This window comes from Psammomys obesus, unplaced genomic scaffold, assembly GCF_907164565.1.
Source record: "Psammomys obesus unplaced genomic scaffold, mPsaObe1.curated_primary_1811, whole genome shotgun sequence".
Taxonomy (NCBI): domain Eukaryota; kingdom Metazoa; phylum Chordata; class Mammalia; order Rodentia; family Muridae; genus Psammomys; species Psammomys obesus.
In genome coordinates this window covers 1,779,337-1,800,176 of record NW_026592710.1, presented here as the reverse complement: position 1 = coordinate 1,800,176, position 20,840 = coordinate 1,779,337, and the positions used below count along the sequence as shown (strand labels likewise).

Here is a 20,840-nt window from a genome sequence, read left to right as displayed (position 1 = left end):
AGGCCATGGGGAAGAGCTGGCCCTAGCCTGTCCTGAGGCAGAGCTGTTCCCCAGGCCAGAGGGACTCTGCAGCTGATCTGTTGCTTCTGCAGCCAGGCTGAGCCCAGTGGGAAGGGGAGGATTCTATGGTACAAGGTCCTGCTGTTGCCATCCCTGACCACACAAGCAGAGCCTTGCTGTGACCCCCTGGCTCCCTGGTGACCGATGGAGGCTGGTTTCCACCCACCTGTCATACCTCGGGATTTCACTGAGCCAAGTGGCTATGGCGTAAGCTCAGATGTAAACCCAGGTTTTAAAGAAATACTTTAATGTTACTGAAATCCCTGCTGGCTCCTCCAGTCACCTTCTACCAGAACATGGGAAGGAGGGGTGCATCTGGGAGGTGGTGCTATGTAGTCTTCAATGAAGGCAGCAGCCCTGCTTTACATGCTATTAGGCTGAGGCCTTGGGGCCAGAGAGAGGCCAGGCTGAGCTCCTCCTAGAATGCGGGTCCCTGGAGCAGTGGAATCTAGAGACATTCAGTGCGCTGCCTTCAGCCATGAGGCCGTGGGAAGGCCCAGGCATGGAGCGGCGTCCTGGGACAAACCCCTTCATTCCTTGGAGGCAGGCAGGACCACTTGCTGGTCGGAGGACTGAGGCTGTGTCCGCCATGGCTTGGCCGCTGCGCTGTCCGGCTACACATCTGTCTCCACCCGTAGGCGCTCCATCCTGCGCACATTGCCTTCTACGGCCACACGGCTGGTGATGGAGTGGGCAAAGCTCTCGGGAAACCAGCCTGTCTCCCCATCGCGAAGCCTCTCGCCATGGAGCCAGCCTGCATGCAGATGAGAGGGGCTCTGTCCTCTCCACCTCTGCTCTTGAGGGTTCTAGAGCATGGGTGACTAACCGCCATTCCTGGAGGAGGGGGGAGGGAGAGAGCCAGCCAAGGAGGCCTTGCTCAAGGCAACGTGGGCTCCCGGCCTCCCAGGAGTCCATCACTGAGCGGTAAGGGGCTGCTCCCACCACACCAGTGTGACCTTATGCTGGGACCACTGCGTGGGGAGCACCCATTTGCTTCACTCAGGGCCCTGAGTGATGAACTCACTCTACCCCATGATTCCAGTACCTACAGTCCTCCCTTTGAGGAAACTCTTAGGGGGCCAAGGCGGGCTGAGCCTGTGCTGGTTGCTGCAGCCCAGCCGGGCTGGCACCCACTCAGGCCCCTGCCCACCCACACTCACCATCCTCCTCTTGCAGGACCAAGACAACGTCAGCCTGCTGAAGTGTGATCTCATCAGCCTGCTTGGCAAAGTATGCCTTGGTGACCTCCACCTGGGGCAGTTCTGGGGGCAAAGAGGGAGAGCTAGGCCAAGAGGGCGCCCGGGCAGCATTCTCTCCCACACATGCCTGACACCAGCTGTCCCTGGGAAGCCTGGCCTTCTAGGGGTGCAGGACAGACAACTGCAGACAGACTTCTCCCGAGACCATTCAGGGCCAAAGTGACAGTGGCGGCCCAGCCTGTTCTGTTCCCAGGACAGCAGGCCTCTTAAGGATCAATCCGTTTAAGCTGAGGCTACGTGGATACAGGCACAAGCACATACAGCAGGCCAAGGTCCAGCTGCCAAGTGAGGTGCCCCTCGGAGGCCGTGGTGTGGTGTAAGATCCAGACAAAACCAGCTGGAGCCCAGTATGACCCTGTAACCCCCCCCACACACACACACACATACATATACTCACCTCCTTTGTTGGCAAGGCCGTGCCACTGTCTCTCCTTGTAGGTGAGCGCTGTGATCCAGCGGGCCCGGTCACTCCTGTGGGCCACAGGGCGTATAGCTGAGGCCCTGCTTCCCTCTTTACGGTCCATGAACCCCTGTTCTATGTTTGCTGACTGCTGCCCTGCCCTGCCATCCTGAGGTTCGCTGTCCTTCAGCCCCTGACTTTGACCTTGTTGCCCGATACGAGGATTCTGCCTCAGGACCTTTGCACAGCTGAGCTGACTGAGCACCCATCCCCGTGTTTGTTGCCTCACTCCCTCCCTCCCTTGGGGTTTTGACCTAAACGCCACCTGACAGTGGTGAAACTCCCATCACTCCCATCCACACCCATCCCTTCTTCTCCTTGGCGCTCCCTCCCTGGCTATGGGGCACTACAGCCATTCATCTGGTGTGCCTGCAGGCTGTTTGCTCGTGTCCCTGCCTGGCACTGACTCGCAGGCTCTCAAACAGCTCGGCACATCCTTCCTCACGGGGCTCCTGCTTGCACAGTGCCCCTCCACAGCGGCCCACATCTTACGATGAGTCAGAGGACAGCAGTATCTGCTCCTGGCGGCCCTCACTGTTGCGGAGCAGGGTCACTTGGAAGGGGTGGGGCACGGAGGAGCTGCGGCTGCTGCCTCCTGGCAGCGAGGACTCCGAGGGCTCCAGCTTCTTGACCTGCACGTGGTCTAGCTGGGCGTAGTCTTGGACCAGGTAGCTTTCCTCACTGTGGGGACACAGAATCGTCAGGCCTCTCCTGCCATGGTCAACTGGCCACAAGAGAGCTCCTCAGACTAGTCCTCTGGGTCTGGAGACAGAGCTTCCAGGAGCTTCCGTGGCCACGGAGGGAAACCCCGGCCTGCATCGAGCTGAGACCCAATTCTATAGAGGCGTGGGTCACCCTGATCAGTGAAGTGATGCCAAGGGAGGTGAATGCAGCACTGAATGCCAAGGTCGGCGGGGTCAGGTTCACCCCCTCACCAAGCTGCTCTCTAGCCTGGCACCAGCAGCCCAGTGCCCACCTCTTCTTCTTGGTGACAACCAGGACATCACTGAACAGGAACAGGTAGCATGTGGGCCGGCTGGCAATCTTCCTAAAGATGCTGGATTCCTCCAAGAGGAAGAGCTCTCCACGCTTCAGCAGCCAGCGAGAGGAGGAGGTGAGTGGGAGGGACTGGGGACAGAGAGGACAGATGGACGAGCTGACCCACAGTAAAGGGGGTGGTAGGGACAGTCCCTGCCTCCCTGAGCATGCCGGGCAGTCAGGACCGCATGGAGAACGCCTGAGCCTTATGGAACGGCCAGTCGGCCCACAGGCCCATGACAGGCCTGTGGGCCCTACCTGCAGGACAGCCTCTGCCAGCCCTGATTTTTCTGGGTGCTTGTGGAATGTTCTGCGTAAGTTGGGTAGGGGATAGTCTTGGAGTGGCCTTGACATTTCCGTTTCCGTGTGGGAAACCGAGGCCTGGGGAGACCAACAGGCCTAGCCATCCCTCCCAGGCAGGTGTCCCCAGAGGCCACTTGCTCCAGCCTGTGACCCCAGAGTAAGGGCTTGGGGGGGCACAGCGCCTACCTTGACCTTACTGAAGTCCAGCTGCATGTGCAGTGTGTACATCTGCTCTGTGCGCTCCATTTTGTGGGCCCCCTCATTGCACTGCTTCACCAGCTGCGGAGTTGTTTACAGGAATACCACAGGCATGACTCTGGATGTTCCACTCCAGGTGACAATGGCCTGGATCCCGCCCCTGTTCCCATCAGTACCACCCACCGGCACCCCACCCGGGGTCCCTCCTGTCAAATGGGCTGGGGCAGAAGCCGCCTCACCTTGCTGATGGCCTTCAGGGCACGGCTGGCAGCTTTATGCCGTTCAGGATGGCCCTGCGTCTTCAGGCAGAGTGTCTGCGGGACAGAGCAGCTGGGAAGCATGGGAGCCCCTCCGGGCCCCGGCATGGGGCAGATTTGGAAAGTGTGAGGGGGCCCACCGGTGTGTCTACAGACCACAAACGGCAGGTGGAAAGGAGAGGTGCTGTTTTTGCCAGGCCGAGGGTGAGTGTGCCTAAACGTAGGTCTACAGGCTACAGTATCAGGTTACAGACCGCAAAGTGGTCAAGATTAATCACACCGTCTTCTGCGCACTGCAATTATCCCAATTACAGATGTATGAGGTGAAGAAAGAGGTCCGAGAGTAACACTGAAGGCAGGCCTCCAGGGGTTCCCATGGCAACGGCCACACCCGAGCCCCAAGGACACTCACATCTGTCAGGAGTGGCAGCCTGGTCACCCTCTGCATGGGGAGAATCAGGAAGGAGATCATGGGCAGGCCCCCACATGCGGGCCGTTTCTCGATGTCCCTCAGCACCTCCCGGAAGGCTGTGTTGCTACTCCTGCCAACAGGGACACTCCGTCACCTTGGCTTTGGGAAGCGGCTGGGCAGGGGGGACTGTGTGGGGTGGGCTGGGAGCTCGAAGCCACACTCACGACAGCTTCTGAAGGGTGCGCTGCTGGTAGACCTCGTTAGAGCAGTAGGCCACGTAAGGGAGGAAGTGGTTCTCAGCATGGTCCTCCAAGATGTCGCTGATGTCCTCCACACACACCTGTGCCTTGTGCCGCTGCTCCAGGGCCTCAAAGAACCTGCAGCATTGGAGTGGGGCGTGGTTGGGGAAGAGAAGGCTCGGTTCCAGGGGGTGTGTGCACACACCTCCACAGACACGTGATACAGACGAAAACACTCACACAGGTGGCTCTTGCAGCTACCCAATGGGTCGGGCAGAACCTGTGTAGGCTGGGCTACATTTCCGTGCAAGGCTTCACAGACTATCCACGTTCATGGAGTTGGGGGTGGGGAACAGTTGTGGAGGTGCCTTGACTGCACTCCATTTTGTGGGGCCTCACTGCACTGCTTCAGCTGCGGGGCTGGGTCTCCATGTGTACCTCAGGCTGTCTGGGGCCCGGTGACAGATCCACTCCACACCGCCACTGTGACACCCGCCCCATGTCTGTCTCTGGGTGTGAGCTCAAGGACAGAGATGCAGCAGCTCTCTGATGCACAGGAGGGCCCCAAGGGACCAGGGACAGCCACCTCTCTCTAGGGTCTTCAAACTGAGGTGATTCTGCCAGCCAAGCTCCTTGCAAGCATGGGAGTTTAGCCCATACAGGACAAGTGGGGAGGCCTCGGTCCTTGACAGCCTCTGACCTTCAGTGACCCAGGCAGGATGATGACAAACTGAGCAAATGCCGTCAGGGATTGGCCCAGGGTTCTCCACGCCTTGGCCACCGGCTGTGTGGGGCCAGTGGCCACCTCTCTAGGCCCTACCTCAGGCGGCTGGGAGGAGAGCCTTCCCAGCTTGGATGTAGGCATGGGATGGGCCCTTGGCCCCTGACAGACCCTCTGCCCACAGTGGCCTCATTTCCTATAAGCAAGCACATTCTGAGAGCCACTGGCACTTGGGAAGCCATCTAACTGGCAGAGAAGCTCAGAAGCACATGGCCCCATGGATGAGCTGAAGCCGCCCTCAGGTGGCCTGAGGATGTAGGCCCACCAGGCAGGCCAGGCCACTCTGTGTAATTCCTAGGGTTTCCTGGAAAGGTCTAGGAGGCCCAGCTTCCCCCTAGTGGCCCCAAATAGTACCAGTTCTCAGAGGAGACCACTGTGAATGGCTAGGGAGGAGGCTAGAGAGCCCCACCCAGGACAGCAACGGCCATGCTGGGCGACTGGAGGCTGCACAGCACCGTGGGACCACACTGGGGGCAGGAGTCTGCCTGAATGAGAGGTCACTTCCCAGGACACCCCCCACCTCCGAGGAGCCAGGAGTGGGTAGTTCCCACAGCCAGCCACCGAATCTCTTACAGGAAGGCCCTGTCTGCAGGGATACGGCAGTCAGTCCTGTTCTCTGTCTACATCACTCTGAAACTTGCTGAGGGGTCACCCAAAACAGCAGCCTCTCAGTGCGCTCTGTGAGGGCCAGGCTCATCCTGACAAGCAGAACCAGCATCCTGTTTGGAGGGCCCAGACTGGCAGCTAGCCCTTACTCTTCTTTGACCCCACTGAGGCCCAGGAGAAGGCACCAGCCTCATTAAATAGTGAAACCAAGGCTAAAGGGACAGGGAGTCTCAGGGTCTCCTGGATCAAACTGCAGCAGTAGCAAGGGCTGACCCCACACACATGACTGGGGCCAACGATGTATGCACTATACAGGCATGAGCAAACGCAGGACGGCAATATGCCTAGTGCTGGGGTGAGATGCCCCTGGGCAGCACGCAAGGATACACAAAGGCATGCACAAAGCACACGCAGGCACTCGTCCACACACCCACACAGACACATGCCGCTGCACACCTGGCACCTCCTCTGAACCTCTGCAACTCGAGGCTGCCAGAGGGCTGGGTGAGCACACTGTGGGCACTGCTGATGCCCAGGACTGAGGCGAGACGGCCATTGGTAGTATAGGGCTGGACACAAGAGAAGCACTTTCCCTTTCCTGAGAGTCTGGGGTGCCCCCTGCCATGGTATCCCCACCACCAGCTCTCAAGGGCTCTTACAGGTTGTTATGGTCTATCTCAAGCCAGTGGCTGCTCCAAGCTTCCTCCACAGATGCAACTCAGGGCCCACCCAGAGCTTTCTGAGATCGCCAGTGAGGACTTCCTGGAGGTAAGGTGAAGTGGAATCCTTGGGGCTCAGGGGGACATAGGTGTGGAAGGACAGGGCGCTCACTTCTGACTGGCCGCCAGCACGTCCAAGATGTTGGAGAAGAGGTGATGGTGCTCTGTCTGTGTCATGGTGGCCTTCAGCTCCTGGGACTGCAGGAACTCTGTCACCAGGATGTTTAGGCTGTGCAGATAGGAGAACTCAGACGTGAGGATCTCGAAGATGGCCTGCATGAGAAAATGGTGCTCAGGATGACAGAACATGTCCGGGAGGGAGGGAGGGATCCATCACAGGGCTGTCATGGCCACCACACAGCTGAGTCCACAGCCCCACATGGCTGGCTCATCAGCTCAAGCTGCCCGAAGGTGGCCAGAACTTTGTTTTCAGGAGACTATGGAGCACAGGGTCACACCTGGCAGCAAACACTCTACTACTGAGCCATGTTCCTCGTCTCTGGCCAGGACTCTGGTCCCTGCCTGAGGAGGCGAAGGCGGGCCCCTCCCTGACACTGCTTGAGGGGCTCAGTCTTTAGCCATCACTGCACCTGGCCCATGAGGTGGCCAGTAGGGCAGGGGAGGGGAAGGCATCACTGTGGCTTCTGTTCTAACTCCCAGCGTACCGTGTGGGACAGTTTGGGCTGTAGCCAGCTCAGCACATCCCGTCCTTACCTCCTGTCTCTTGCGTTCCTCCATCGACAGTGAGTCCAGGACACCTGACTCCAGCACCTGGGGAGAGTGCAGCCCACAGAGCTATGGGTCTCAGGCCCCACAGACAGAGCCAGGCCCTCACTTCCATCCCCCGGATCAGTACAGAGCAGCCTGGAGGAGGCAGAAGCCTCGGCAGAGCCGCCATCATCGGAAGACTTCAGCTGTCATGTCTCCTCAGCTTATCTTCCTCTCCATGGAAACCTCCCGGGATGATGCTACTCCATCTCTAGAGCCCTGGACAAGGCCAGGAAGATGGACAGGGAGTCCAGAGGAAGTGTGTGTGTGTGTGTGTGTGTGTGTGTGTGTGTGTGTGTGTGTGTCAGAGAGAGAGAGAGTTAGTCAGACAACACTTGGCAGCTGAGTCAGTCCTACCAGGAAAGGCACAGGCTCTTATCACCTGCACTCTTCACCCCTTTGGGAGCCCAGGCTGCCTTAGTGTGGCTCCCCACACCTGTTGCTACAGAACGTGTCAGAGCAGGCTGGGCTGCCACGATGCTTGGCCTTGGTGTGTGCCCTCCTACCCACAGCTGGGCAGCACTGTCAACAGTGCCCGGGCCCCTGCAGCTTTCCAAGCTGGGCTAGGCCAGGCCCTAAATACCGGGCAATGTGATGGGGTGCAGGGTGCGGGCCCCATCCCAGATGGGGGGAATCACCTCCCCCCAGCTGCTAGCATTCAGCAGGATAATAAATGTGTACTTCTGGACATCGCTACTTGTGAAGCGGAGCCTGCCTGGCTGCAGCCCTTGGCTGGACCCTCCCCGGCTGGGGTCCTACTGTAGACACTCTCACAGGGGGACCTCTCACCCCCCACAGGAAGCAAGCGAGAAGCTCCACTGTACTGAAATAGAGGAAAGGGTGGCGTACCATCCTCACGGCCTGCCACACCCAAGAGCGCAGGGTCACATGCCTCTAACAGCAGCCAGCCCTGTCCCTCATGCTGAGTCCCCCATGCACTGGATCCACCGTCCTACTGTGCTTTTGACTGAGCCCTCATGTCCTGGACAGGATCCCATTTTCAGACGTGGGAAGTGTGGGCAGAGTGGGACGCTGCTCTCCTCTATCTGCTTCTTTGTGGCCCTTTCCTGCCCTAATGAGATGAGGGTCCTAGGAAAGGGCTCCTGGCACTCACAATGCCCTTTTGGGTCACAGAGCAGGGCTCCAATCACAGGAAGACAGACTCTCTTACTGCCCATTCCAGTGATGTCCCCAAGCAGCCCAGCTAGCCCCACAGGCAAACTGTATCCCAGTGGCCCGGGAAACTGTGTGAACTCCCTGTAGGGGCCTACACCACCACAGCTGGGGAAGGGAAGGCCATGGGGTCTCCCTGGGTCCCCTTAGGCATTCAGGATGGTGTGGGACTCTTACCTCTGGGAGCTGGCTCCAGGTGAGCTGGGCGGGTCGGTAGCTCTTGACCACAATGGTGGTGTCCGCTCTCTGAGGACCCCCTGGGCTGGAGGGCTCATCCAGGATGTCATCATCAGACTCATGACTGGTGTTCAGACCCCGCTCCCGGATCTCCTGGTATAACTGGGGGTCTGGGGGAGGAGAGCCACTGGTCTGCAGGAGGGTTTGGCAGTGGCCTGGCCTTCCCAATGGCCCCACAAAGCTCTCAAAAACACGCAGGCTCTGCTGTGCCCCGCTGCGTCCTACAGCGTTGGGAGGGCTGCCTGGGAGATGGTAGCAGCCCGTGCAGAATGTGGCACTGCAGGTCAGGCCAAGCGGGCCAAGAGGAGCCGTGTGTGGCCAGCTGTGCTCTGTCTGGGTGAGGGGGGCTGGGTACTCAGGTGGGGCCTGGCCTGGCCTGGGCCAACCCAGTCGAGGGCATCTGTGGGCCCATGAAGCTGCTACCATCAGCCTGCATCTGAGACCCGGATCAGTGCTGTTGCTCCGCACAGGGCGTCTCCCAGAGAATTCGAAGGGGCTTGGATCCTGTGTTTTGGCCTGTGGCCACCCACAGAGCTGACGTGGCCAGGAGGGAGGACATTCTTATTGGAGACACCGTGTCTTGGAACTTATAAACTTCTAAGCCTCAGTGGGACCAAGCAGACAGAACACTGGCTACTACTTTCTCATGCACTGTGGTACCCAGCAGGCTCTCTTCACACCAGGGAGAGTCCACGCAGAGAGCAGAGGTGAGCATCTGCCTCTCTGGGGGCCTGATGTCTTTATGATCCAACCTGGGTCCCACAGGATGTTCAAGATAATGTGGGGTTGGTCTGTCCCCTGTCCTTGGGTCACAGAGTTGGGAGTCCAAGGGAATTCTAAGCCACACAGTCACACAGACTGGGATCTGTGCTGTGTCCTGCCCAGGCTGATCTTATTATGTCAGGCCGCACAGTATCCAGGCTGGCCCTACTGAGACCCCTTCCTGACCACGCTCAGCCCTCAGCTTCCCCGGAGCCACTCACCATCCTTGAAGGAGCCCTTGTGCGCACGCTTCCGCCCCAGAGTTTTCTACAGACAAGAAACAGAAACCCCAGCAGTCAGTGGAGAGGGAGGTATGGGTCGGCTTCCTCTCTGTTGCTAAGGCAGCCCAGAGATTGTAAAGAGATGCCTGATGGGAGGGGGCTTTGCTGACTCCAGGATGCTCATCAAGTGCTAGCCTCACACAGTAGAGACCAGGAAAGGTAAAAGTTGGGGCTCAGGGCAGGGGCCTGCTCCAGCCTTGGAAGGCTGCCTAGGGGACCCAGTTAAGAGGTGTTACCTAGACAGTGGGGCATGGTGGGAATGAAGAGGGGGTCTGGAGAAGAGCCAAGGTGGGCAGGATGCCGCTGGTTAGTCTGGCCCTGGCACTGGTTGGGGAGGGAACTGCAGAAACCAAGGGCAGAACTCTGGGGGTCCCCAGTCTGCACTGGCATGTCCACACTGTCCCACTCCTCGGCCAGAACACCAGGTTTTCTCAGGGATGCCGGTTCCAGGAAAGTAAAGGCTGGTTGCTTCCGGTTCCTTAGAACCAGCTGGGGCCTGAAAACTCCCCTTACAGGTTGGGAAAGGTGGCCATCCAGCTGGCCTAGGTCCTTTTCACCTACCCTAACTCCCTCACCTCTTCCATTCCAAATCCTTCCCCAGGCTCTACTTTCGGCTCCCTGGCCCTGAGACCATGGGTCCCCTCACCAAGGAGGCTCTTAGTGCCTCCTGCACCTTAACCTACCAGCCCTCGATGCCCCCTCAGTACCCTCTCTGCCCCGGGGCAGTCACAGCTTGGTGCCCCGCATGACACATGCAACAGGAACTCAGGAATGTGTGCTCAGGATGGCACTCACTGCGGAGTTGAGGAATGAGTGAGTGAGACCTTGGCAGCCCTGCTTCTGGGGGAGTGCTGGCACGGATGCAGCTCCTGAGGCCCAGGCACCTCAGGTAGATGTGGCATGGAAACTGTGATGAAGGACAGTGGCTGGCACTGTAAGCACGGAGGCATGGCCTTAGCCACCACTGGCCTGCACGGAAGCTTGCGGTGCCCATACTGCGTGCTGGGGGCTACCATTTTGACAGGTGTCTGCTTCTCCCAAAGCCAAACTGTGGTTCAGGGTCTAGGGAGCCAATGCCCAAGCAAAACATGTTCTTCCCATGATACTGTGTACAGCTCTATGCATGCTCATCCCATGACGCTGCATACAGCCCTAGGCATGTTCTTCCCATGACTCTGTGCACAGCTCATCCCATAAAGCTGCATACAGCTCTAGGAATGCTTTTCCCATGAGGCTGTATACAGCTCTAGGTATGTTCTTCCCATGACGCTGTGTATAGCTCTTCCCATGATGCTGCATACAGTCTAGGCATGTTTTTCCCATGATGCTTTGTACAGCTCTAGACATGCTCTTCCTGTGATGCTGCATACAGCTCTATGCATGCTCTTCCCATGATGCTGTATGCATCTCTAGACGTGCTCTTCCCATGACACTGTATCAGCTCTAGACATGCTCTTCCCATGACACTGTGTCAGCTCTAGGCAACACAGGGCATATATTCATCTCTGGAGTATGCTACAGCTGGATGGTGGCCATCTCTTATATGGGGAAAGTGAAGCTCAGAAGTGCCAGGAATCTGTGAGCAGCGACAAAGCTACAAAGGCCCATCCCAGGCCCTCTTGGAAGATGGCCGAGCCCTGTGCCTGGGGTGCCCCTAAGCAAATCCGAGAAGCACCTGGCAGAGGCCCAGAAGGCCCCAGCCCTATATCCTGGGAAGCAGCTGTCATGAATGGCTGTGAAACACAGATTCCCCATGTGGCCCAGACACAGGATGGAGGGTGGAAGGAGAGGCCACTACCTGATCATGGCCTTCCTGCTGTGGCTGTCCACAACAGACACCTGGAGACTCACAGAGCTAGGACACCAGTCTGCTCTTCTGATCAGCTGGGGCTACACCCAGCCCCTCCCCCCAGGGCAGGCAGGAGATCAGGGCAGGGGGACAGGTGGTAGGTAAGGGCTACCCACTGTCCCTCCTTGTCCCACTGGCAGCCTGAGCCTGTCACTGCTGGAGTGTCATCAGAGAGACTGGCTCCATGCTTTGGCTCAAGAGTGTCTGCTTCCCTGTGCTGTCTACTCTGGGTGGAAGTAGGGATGGAGAAGAGCCCCTACTTCCTGGGCCTGATCCAACCTCTTCCAGCCACAGCCATGAGATGTGGATAGATTCAACTAAAGTAGGATGGCCAGGAGCCTGCACTTAGCTCAGTGACAGCAGCCAGGCTTGATACAGACGAGGGAGACACGGGACCAGGCGGGCTCCCTGCCTGTGAACTCTTGAGCCTCTAGCAACACTGCTGTCACAGCAGGCCCCTACCTTGTTTTTGGCTGGGCACCGGGCAGGAGGCTGAGCGGTCTCCTCAGCGAGGGCCTGGAGCCTGGGACCGAGCTGGACTGGGTCCCCCTTGCTGCCAGTTGACTCCAGGCTTTTCATGGCCGCCCTGTAGGACTGGGTCCTCAGGTTTCTCTTCAGATTTGCACCAGTGTCCACATCTATGTCATCCAAGGAGAAGCTGGGGGCTGTGAGGAGCCGGGGATCCCGCCTCGCGGCCTCCTTGCTGAGCACGGCTGCCCCAAAGCTCTGGTGGCGGGCCGGTGTGTTCTTGGCCTTGCTGGCCACGGCCAGACTCTTAGGGATGAGCTGCTGGGTGCCCATCTTGAGGGCTGCGGGGCTCTGTGTGCTGAGGACGATGGAATGTGGCTCCTCATCTCCTGGAGGCAGCTGTAGGGGTTCTGAGGCTTCGGGCTCAAAGGCAGCATTGGTTCTGGCTCTCAAGGAGCTCCGGACCATGGGCAGCCCTGGCACAGGGTTCCCATTGGCGTCGAGCCGCAGCTCGGCATGGAAGCGATATTCCAGTAGTTTCTCATCCAAAGAGCTGTCAGAATGTCTCTGGGACATGCTGGGGGTGCAGAGGAGGCCTAGAGAGAAGCAAGAGGTGAGAGGCTCAGAAGGGCTGCCTGTATATAGCCTCCCTGCTGTCCAGTTATTGCCTAACAGCTCCCTGGCAATGACAAGGGCAGCAGGGCTGGCTGTGGCTGGTCACCAGGACCCTCACCTGGGAAGCTGGCGTCTGGGCTTATCTCAGGATGGAGGCTCTGTGCCTCAGGCAGGCAGCTATTCTGAGATGAGGGGCCTGGTGGGAACAGTCTATGGCTGGACTGTGCCTCAGGGACTACCCTGATTCCTCTGACCCAACTACTAGGTCCTGGACAGGGTGCAGATAAGGGCAGGTCTGTGGCTGGGCCCAGAGGCCAGGACTAGATACTGCGTGTGGTTTTCATGGGAACAATTATGGTTTCTAAAGACTGCAGCAGATGCTATAGCAGTGAGGCCCTGCCTGGCTCTGCATTCTTGCTAAGGGGATGGGCTACCCAGAGGCCCAGGGACCTCCTGGGGACATGCCTCAAATGTCGGACCCTGACAACATGATAAGGAGCAAGCAGGATGGAGGGTGGAAGGAGAAGACACTATCTGCCCAAGGCCTTCTGCTCAGTCCACAACAGATACAGCAGAGCTAGGATCCCAGTAAAGCCTGGCTGCTGCCCCTTCTCCTGGCCAAGCATGTTCTCCACAGTGCCAAGGCTGGCCACAAAACCTTTCCTCACAGCGCTCTCCAATACACACCTGCACTTTCCGTGGTTCTGAAGTTAGGGGTCAGCTTGGGAGTTGCCCAGGTCACAGTGAAGTGGGATGGCAACAGTAGCTTCAGCCTGAGTCAGCCGTGGGGGCTCACTGCCCAGTGACAGCCATTTCCAATGCTACTCTTCAGCCACGCCACCTGTCCACCCCAGGAGCTCATGCGCCCCGAGCCTGTCTCCGACTCCTTTCTCCTCAGCACTGACCTGGCCCTGTCCTGCCACCCTGGCCCATCTACCACTTGGGCAATAGTAGGCAGCCCTGAGCAGTGGTTTCCAAAAGGTCCCATTTCTTTCTTCAGGACTGGCATTTTCTGTGCCCTTGGGTGCAGCATGGTCCTGAGGTTGGCTCTGGCAAATAGGAGAGATGTGACTGGAAGGAACAAGTGTCCCTCCTGGGCAGGAAATCCCATGAGCCTGTGACCCAGAGACTGAGGTGAACAGAGCTCTGACACGGACATAGCAGGAGCCTCAGTAAATGCTCATCTGGACGCAACACCGGCCAATGTGCTGAGGGCCACCTTTCCATGGTGCCACCACTCACCTCGTGATGGCGGGGGTCCTCCACACTTCTGGCGTGGAGCCGCCCTGCTGGAAACCTGCTGTCCTCAGTGATTAAAGGTGCCACCTCTTGGTCTTAATTCCAATTCTGCAAAATGGGCTCAGTAAGAACAATGCCCTCATCCGAGGATGCCCTAATAGGCTCCTCAATAGCCTGCAAAGTCCATGGAAACACTCCTGACTGGATGCAGGGGTCGGTCCTAAAGCAGCAGCCAAGGCTTTCGTGAACCAAACACCATTCCTGGCATCTCACGCCTCAGTGAAAAGGAAGCCAGCACTTTGCAGGACCCTAATGTAAAGGGGAAACATCCTTCTGCAAATACGTTTCCTGTATTTTTTTTTCCCTAGAAACAAAGGAGCCAACATAGAGAAAACCTTTTATATGCTCAGAACTCTATAGGTTGAAATGACATGAGCCTAAGAGGGCTGTGGAAGCACCAAAGAGGCTGGGACAGGAGGCTTTGAGTTCAAGGCCAGCCTGAGTCACATACACAGTGAGATTATCTCATTAAAAACAAACAACAACAAAAAAAAAACCCCAACCAGTTGATAAGAAAGAGCCTTGCAAGGAGGAAGTTTGAATTTCAGATGGTTAAATGAGGCTCCATCTCTCTACCCCCAAAGGGGGGCCTTTAGGCTCAGCATGGGGCCACAATGCCCCCTTGTCATCTGCCCTGGGCACTGTCCAGGGTCAATCCCAGGGTGTGGTACCTATCTGCTCTGCCTTACAGAGCCAGACTGAGCCGGACCAGCTACCCATACAGTTACCAGAGAGAGGGCAGGGACTAAGGCTGCTTGGATGGTTCAGGGCCTGAGGAAGCAATGGTGCTGGCCTCCAGGCAGGTCACAGCTTCCTCCTACCCATCCCACCCACTTCAGACCCCAGGATGGTGCCAGTTGTCCCTCCCTGAAGGGGACAGGGCAGGCCTGGCTACACTGCTGATATGAATCCACAGTGCTTGAACACCCATAGGCACCCAGGAAGCTGGCTGTACCCAGCTCACCCCCTGAAGCCCTAGGCTCTCCTAGGGTAAACTCTCTTGACTAAACTATCCCACGAAGCTGAGTGCAGCTGAACCTCTCTGGCCCCAGGGAGGGGCAGGCTGCGGCCTGGGGCCCTGTGAGCAAGGGAGGGTGCATTCCTAAGGACATTCCACACCGTGGCTAAGGAAGATAGCAGTCACGCCAGGCCTCCCCCAGGGAGCTGGCATCTGTCACACATGTGTGGTGTAGGGTAGGACTGTGCTCATGTTAATGGGCCTGGTTCACAGAGGCCTGGAGAAGTTGGTTTAACTGACTTCTGATGTCCCAGGCCAGGCTTCTTCCCTTGCAGTGACCATGTCACTGGGAACAGATCGCACAGAAGGGCCCAGCATCATTAGCTTGCCTCCTTCCAGCAAACATCCATCTCTCCTAAGCTCAGGCTTGCAGGACAACATGGCCCCTGGCAGGCGGTGGCCTCCTCCAGCAGAGGGCAAAGTCCATTGCAGGGCTAGAAGGTGCCCAAAGGGAATCTGGGGCGGCGGGGAGTGGCTTTTGTTCCCAGCCTGGTACTACACCCAGAGGCCTGGCAAACAACCTGCCTGCGACCCCAGAGAGCAGGGCTGGGGGCTATAGATACCTGTCCTGCCAAATAGCGCTGACAGGCCTACTGGACACATCCTGAAGCTGGCCCATCCCCACACAGTTCTGTGAATGCCAGCCACTCTCTGGAGGGGACCTGGGCCGCCAGCCATACATAGCATAGCCACAGGGCTCCACGCTCAGTGACCTGCCTTTGTTAATCATTTCCACTCCTTCACAGCCAGCTCCCCTGTTACTTTCCCTCCCACCTGTCCAGTTTTGCTTCTCAATGCCCCTCTGTGCAGGGGCCACTTCTGGGTCTTGTCAGGCACCCTCTTTCCTCAGGAGGGGGGGTTGGGCGGGTGAGGGCGTTCCTTAGGCTTGGCTCCAGCTATCCTTGGGCCACCAGGGCTAACCAAACACAAGGCACTGTCTCAGGAAGGGGCTGAGGGCAGATTTTTAATGTCTTTAAACCTTTTTTAAAAATATTTACTTGTCTTGGGTGTATGAGTGTTTGCATGTATGAATATGTATGCACGTATGCCTGCATGCGTATACGGACAGCACAGGCACTCTTAGTGCCTGCAGAGGTCTCAAGAGGGGCTCAGATCCTCTGGAACTAAAGTTAAAGAGGGTTGTAAGCCACCATGTTGGTGCTAGGACCCCAAACCAAACCCAGGTCCTCTGCAAGAACAAGTGCTCTTAACTGCTGGCCCGTCTCTCCAGGCCCAGATCTTTTATTTATTACTTTATTTTATTATTAGTATTCTTTGAGATAAAGTCTCACTGTGTATCCCTGGCTGGCCAGGAACTCTATACATAGACCAGGCTGACCTCAAACTCCAGAGATCTGCTGTCTTTCCCTCCTGGATGCTGGATTAAAGGTGTGCCATCAAGCCTGGCAGGACTTGGGTTTTGGACTGCCAGACTGCTTTCTCTCCTCAGGTTTGGGCTTCCCCTTGGTGACAATCTTCCTCTAGAATCTGGAAGCATCCTTTTCACTTCTTGCTGCCGTTACGGCCTCTTGGTACTCTTTGGACTTCTCTTCTTCAGATGGTGACCTGAACTTCTCCTGACCCTATACCAGCCCCGTAGAAGGTTTGGGCCCCACACTCACTCACTGAGCCCGGCACCAGGTAGACTTTCAAACCAGCTGTGTCTATTTTTTTATGCTTGTGTCTGCACGTGGTTTAATATTATTTCTTGGATAATTTCCTTTCCTCTCCTCATCCCTACTGGGAGACAACTCTGGGATCCACATCAGAAAACTGCTATACCACTGAGCTATATCCTCAGCCCCTTACCTTGTTATGATGTTTTGCTGAGATGGGGTCTTGCTAGATTGCCCAGCTTAACTTTGAACTCACCCTGCAGCCAGGCAGCCTTTGAATTTGTGCTCCTCCTGGGGCTCTGGGCCTGACTATTTAATTCCTTGTACTATGTTTCCTTTCCAGACATGCACTAATGAAGACCTAAGCCTCTGAAATTTCTCTAGTTTCTTACTTTCCCCCTTTACTTTTCTTACATCTTTGTCTCCCTTGGAGCTGCCTCCACTCAACCTTCTTCCAATGCTGCCATCGGCCTTTTGTCATTTCTGTGCCCCCACAAAGGGCTCCCTGGCACCCTCACTGCTCTTCATTGCCAGTGTTGTGTTGTCTCACAGATGCAACATCATCTATTAGACAGTAAGAATCTCTCTCACACACACACACACGTGTGAGACACGTGTCTCCTGGGCAGCTGCCGGCCACTCAGCCTCCTCCTCTGTCTTCCCTCAGCCTCCATCTCTCAGACATGAAACTTTCAAAAGCTGCTTTAGCTTCTGCTGCTGCTGGCAAGGCCTGTGGGGTCCAGGAGCACAGGCTCGCCCGCTCCAGCCCATGTCTCCGTGGGGAAGCCTTTCCTCCAGACTGGCTGACTTCTGGCACTTGCTTGGTTCACCACACCCCTGGCAGCACAGGGGCCTCAGATTCTCTTAGTGGCCTGCAGGGCACTACCAGCCATGCCATCTACCAGGGGCACTTCAGAGAGTCGGTGTGAGGCCGCACAGACTCCACCTGGGCGGTGGTGTGTCTTCTCCCTGTCTCAGGCACCCCAGGCTCTCTGGGCAGGGAGCATGGAAGCACCACCAAAGACGCCACGTAGAGGACCTTTAATTGGGTGCCTGGCCACTGTCTCCCTAAGTCTGGGCCTTTGGAATGCAGGGATGATTAATTTCTCTTGTTTCCACAAACACCAGGGCTCAGGTCTCAAAATGGCACTGGCACCTTCTCTGTCCTGGCCCCACCTCACATCTCACTGAAGAAGCTCTGGTACTCTGTGAGAACCAATTTGCCCAGGGGTTCTCATTAAAATGAGCAGAAAGTGAGCCAGAGCCACTCAGCAGGTCCATATGTAACAGTGGGGGCGACTCCTAGCAGTTTCTGCTCAGAGTGGGCTGGAAATGGCCTCCTGTGGTTGAGGCCTTAGCCTGCATTCTCTTTACCACTAAACAAACCTCAGTGGGAACAAACCCTGGAGCACAGGAGTAGCAGAGTCATGGAGCAGGGTCCCATGCAGAGTCGGTGAGATCTCAGAGGACCACTGAGGTGTGGTCCTCGGCTCCCTCACCCCTTCAGGCAGATCAGCTTCCTACAAATCTTGCAGGTATCCATGTTGTGCTGCCTTCTAGCTCCCTAAGCCTGATTTCTTCCTAGTCTGAGCCTGTTAGAGCTGGTCACAGGAACCCAAAGCACTTGAGCCTGAGTTTCTGCCCTGATGGAGGCCTCCATCACCAGCTGAGGCGGGGCCGTCTCTACCTGGCAGGGATTGGCCTCAGCCAACCCACGGTGGTGGCCTTTTGCTTAGGTGATCCTGCCTGCCTGAGCTGGACATGGAGTCACATACAAAATTTGCTTGTAACCCAAGCAGCTAGTTCCAAGTGTGTGTGGGTGTGGTGGGGCAGAATCCTGAGCTCCCAGGAACTCAGCTGAGAGCTGTTCTGCCCACCTGGAGATAATTTGTAACATCTCAAGACACTGCTGGTCATACCAATTGGCATTCTGTGGCCGAGGCTAGGCTCCTCAGAGCACAAAGCAGCCTGTACCAGCCGACTGGAACAAATGCTCCTGGAACAGCGGTCTTAGGTAGTCACCCTTCCCCCACCTGGCGCATCCAGTCTTAGCCCAGGAAACCCCCTACCACTCTCCACTCCCCTTTCACATAAGCCCAAGCAGCATCCCTAAAGGCGCATGGATTAGGGAGGCAGAGTCCTGACCTGATGGGAACCTGGGGCCAGGCCATCCCAGTTTGCCAGCTGAAAAACAGGCCCACAGAAGGTACCCCCTTGCCGGCTCTCTCAGCACCCTGTGCCCCAACTTCTGGCCCCAGAGTGAGTGTCTTCCCTTGCTGGAAGTAAGAAGCAACTGGGACAGAGGGAATGTGACCTGCCTGGGTCAAGCCCCCGCCAGCCAGAACACAAGGGGAGGAGCCAAGCTCCGCGGCCCCATCTTGACCTAGATGGTTGTTCTCAAACCAGGAACTGGATGTTGATGACTGGATTCTGGACTCATGGTGCTACAGAGGGACAGTCACCTGAACATTATGTCACATAGTGACAGTCAACGCCAGGACCGACCTGGAAACCAAAACCAAAACCTCCAGGCCAAGAGGCCAAACGGAAATGTGACCATCCCTTTCCCTGCAGCAGACCTGTGTCTGTCTTCCACAAACAAGCGTGGGAATCCCAACCAGCCGCTCAACAGAAAAGAGCACCAGCTGCTCTCCCAGGTTGGGTTCAAGTCCCAGCACCCACATGTGGCTCATAACTGTAACTCTGACCCCAGGGGAATCCAATGGTCTTCTCTGACTTCCAGGCACAAGGCACACCTGTGGTGCCCATACGTACAGACAGACAAAACATTTAAACCCGTAAAATAAATAACTCTAAAGGGGGGATGTCTGGCTTCAGATGCTTGAAGAGGCCGGTAGCAGGGAACATCTGCCTAGCTCTCTCCATCTTGTTCTCAGGGTGACTGAACCCTTATTATTATTTTCAAGGAAGCCCAGAGCCCTTCCCTCCACTAGGTAGTGCTGTGACCTCATGGGCAGAGGGTTCCCTCTGGACCATGTGCATCCTGAGAGCATGGGCAGACGGTGTTGGTCCCCAGAAGAGAACACAGCAGCACAGACCGAATACGCCGGGCAGCTTGGCTGAATTCACACATGGCAACTTTCAAGCCAGTGTCCACACACACACACCTGGGCAGGAAGCCACGGGTATCTGGGCATGCCAGGATAATGTCACGAACTGACCCACACACGGTACCTGCAGCTGGTCACCAACACACCCAAGCCGTCCACTGTAGAGGCTATCAGCGCCTGTCTGGCCTCCAGGTATGATGTGGAGGCCACCAGCCCTTCATCAACTCAGATCCCTGCCCCGGGGCCAGCCTGTGCCCAGGTACGTCTTTCGAGCTCAACCTCAAAATACATCCCCGCTCCTGATTTACAGATATGGGGTCCAAGGCAGGGGTGGGGCCAGGTGCCCACTGTCCAGCCTGTAAGTGGCACCCGCTGCTTTCCGGAGCAGTCCCCTCCCACTGGAAGGCACTGTGGAGCTCGGCTGGAGGGCTACCCACCAAGGCTAGCAAAGCGGGGAAAGGGCACGAGGGGGGTCAAGTCCCTCACTCTTGGAGCGCATCTAAACAGACCGTCTTTCCAGCTCCCGGAAGAGTCACTTCCACGCCCCCAGGACTTCCCAGGAGTCTCTGCGTCCCATGGTCTAACCCCGTCGGCTGCAAAGTGTCCCTCGAACTGCGGCTCAGGGCAGCTAAGCTCCGAGTCCCCGGCCTGAAGCTCCAGCGCGAGGGCGGGGCGCGACCCATGGTCGCCGGGGTCGGAAGGGGCGGAGACGCTCCGAGCGCCTCAGGGGGCGGCCCCAGACTCACCTGTGCGCGCCGAGGGGCGGCCGGGCCGGCGCAGCCTGCAGCGCCGCTGGCTCTCCGCGCCCCGCGTCCGGCCGGTTCCGCCCTCTCCACTTCCTGCGCGGCGGGCGGGCGAGCGGGCGGGCGGGGCCCGGGCCAGGTGGGCTCCGCCGGTGGCTGCGCAGCCGGAGGGCGGGGCGAGCCCTGGGCACCTGCTGCCCCGCGGCCGCCTGGCCTGGCCGCGCCGCGCCACCTGTGCCCGCCTGCGTTCACGTGACCCGCCTGGTAACTCGGCCAGAGTCCGCCCTCGGGTACCGTCTACCCTCCCTCCCTCCCGCTGCTACGCCCGCTTCCTTCCTGCGCCTCTCCCGGCTCCGCCGCCTCCTCCACGAAGCCTTCTGAGAGAGCCCGGGCCTGCGGGAACCTGTTTGCCGCTGGAAGGCCCCACCCTCGGCGTTCCTTGCACCTGGCTGCTTCAGGGCAGCCTTGGCCAGGCTCTCCTAGAGCAACCTTCCGGGCGTAGCCTATCCACCACCATCCCACTTTACAGAGAGCCCTGAGGGCTGGCCGGCCTTGATTCTGCCGAGCTCAGGAAAACAGCTACCAAGTCCATGTAGTGTCCTCAAGGA

The 20,840-nt window shown here is 57.6% G+C and overlaps 1 protein-coding gene across 4 annotated transcripts; it reads right to left on the bottom strand.

Annotated features, from left to right (window-relative positions):
• Positions 1-291: 291 nt before the first annotated feature.
• Positions 292-20,450, bottom strand: Arhgef16 (Rho guanine nucleotide exchange factor 16). 4 transcript variants are annotated; one of them, XM_055615275.1, is made up of 16 exons: positions 20,236-20,450; positions 13,728-13,832; positions 11,865-12,466; positions 9,494-9,539; positions 8,451-8,620; positions 7,047-7,103; positions 6,445-6,605; positions 4,212-4,364; positions 3,988-4,117; positions 3,558-3,632; positions 3,307-3,399; positions 2,756-2,907; positions 2,272-2,460; positions 1,717-1,790; positions 1,221-1,322; positions 292-814 (listed from the first exon to the last, which is right to left on the bottom strand). In XM_055615275.1, exons 3-16 carry the CDS (start codon positions 12,444-12,446, stop codon positions 675-677), a joined length of 2,124 nt encoding a protein of 707 aa, XP_055471250.1. In that variant the 5' UTR covers positions 12,447-12,466; positions 13,728-13,832; positions 20,236-20,450; the 3' UTR covers positions 292-674. The 4 variants fall into 4 exon arrangements, with proteins under 4 accessions (XP_055471250.1, XP_055471252.1, XP_055471251.1 ...); XM_055615277.1 differs by lacking the exon at positions 20,236-20,450 and adding an exon at positions 19,999-20,131; XM_055615276.1 differs by lacking the exon at positions 20,236-20,450 and adding an exon at positions 19,927-19,982.
• Positions 20,451-20,840: the final 390 nt, after the last annotated feature.

What these genes read in the sequence shown, in the direction of transcription:
- Arhgef16 (XM_055615275.1), bottom strand. Translation starts at nt 12,446, where the DNA reads ATGTCCCAGAGACATTCTGACAGCTCTTTGGATGAGAAACTACTGGAA. An exon ending in AGGAACGCAAGAGACAGGAG is followed by an intron (nt 6,606 to 7,046) that starts GTAAGGACGGGA and finishes TTTCTCATGCAG; the next exon opens with GCCATCTTCGAGATCCTCAC. An exon ending in GTTGTCACCAAGAAGAAGAG is followed by an intron (nt 2,461 to 2,755) that starts GTGGGCACTGGG and finishes GTGTCCCCACAG; the next exon opens with TGAGGAAAGCTACCTGGTCC.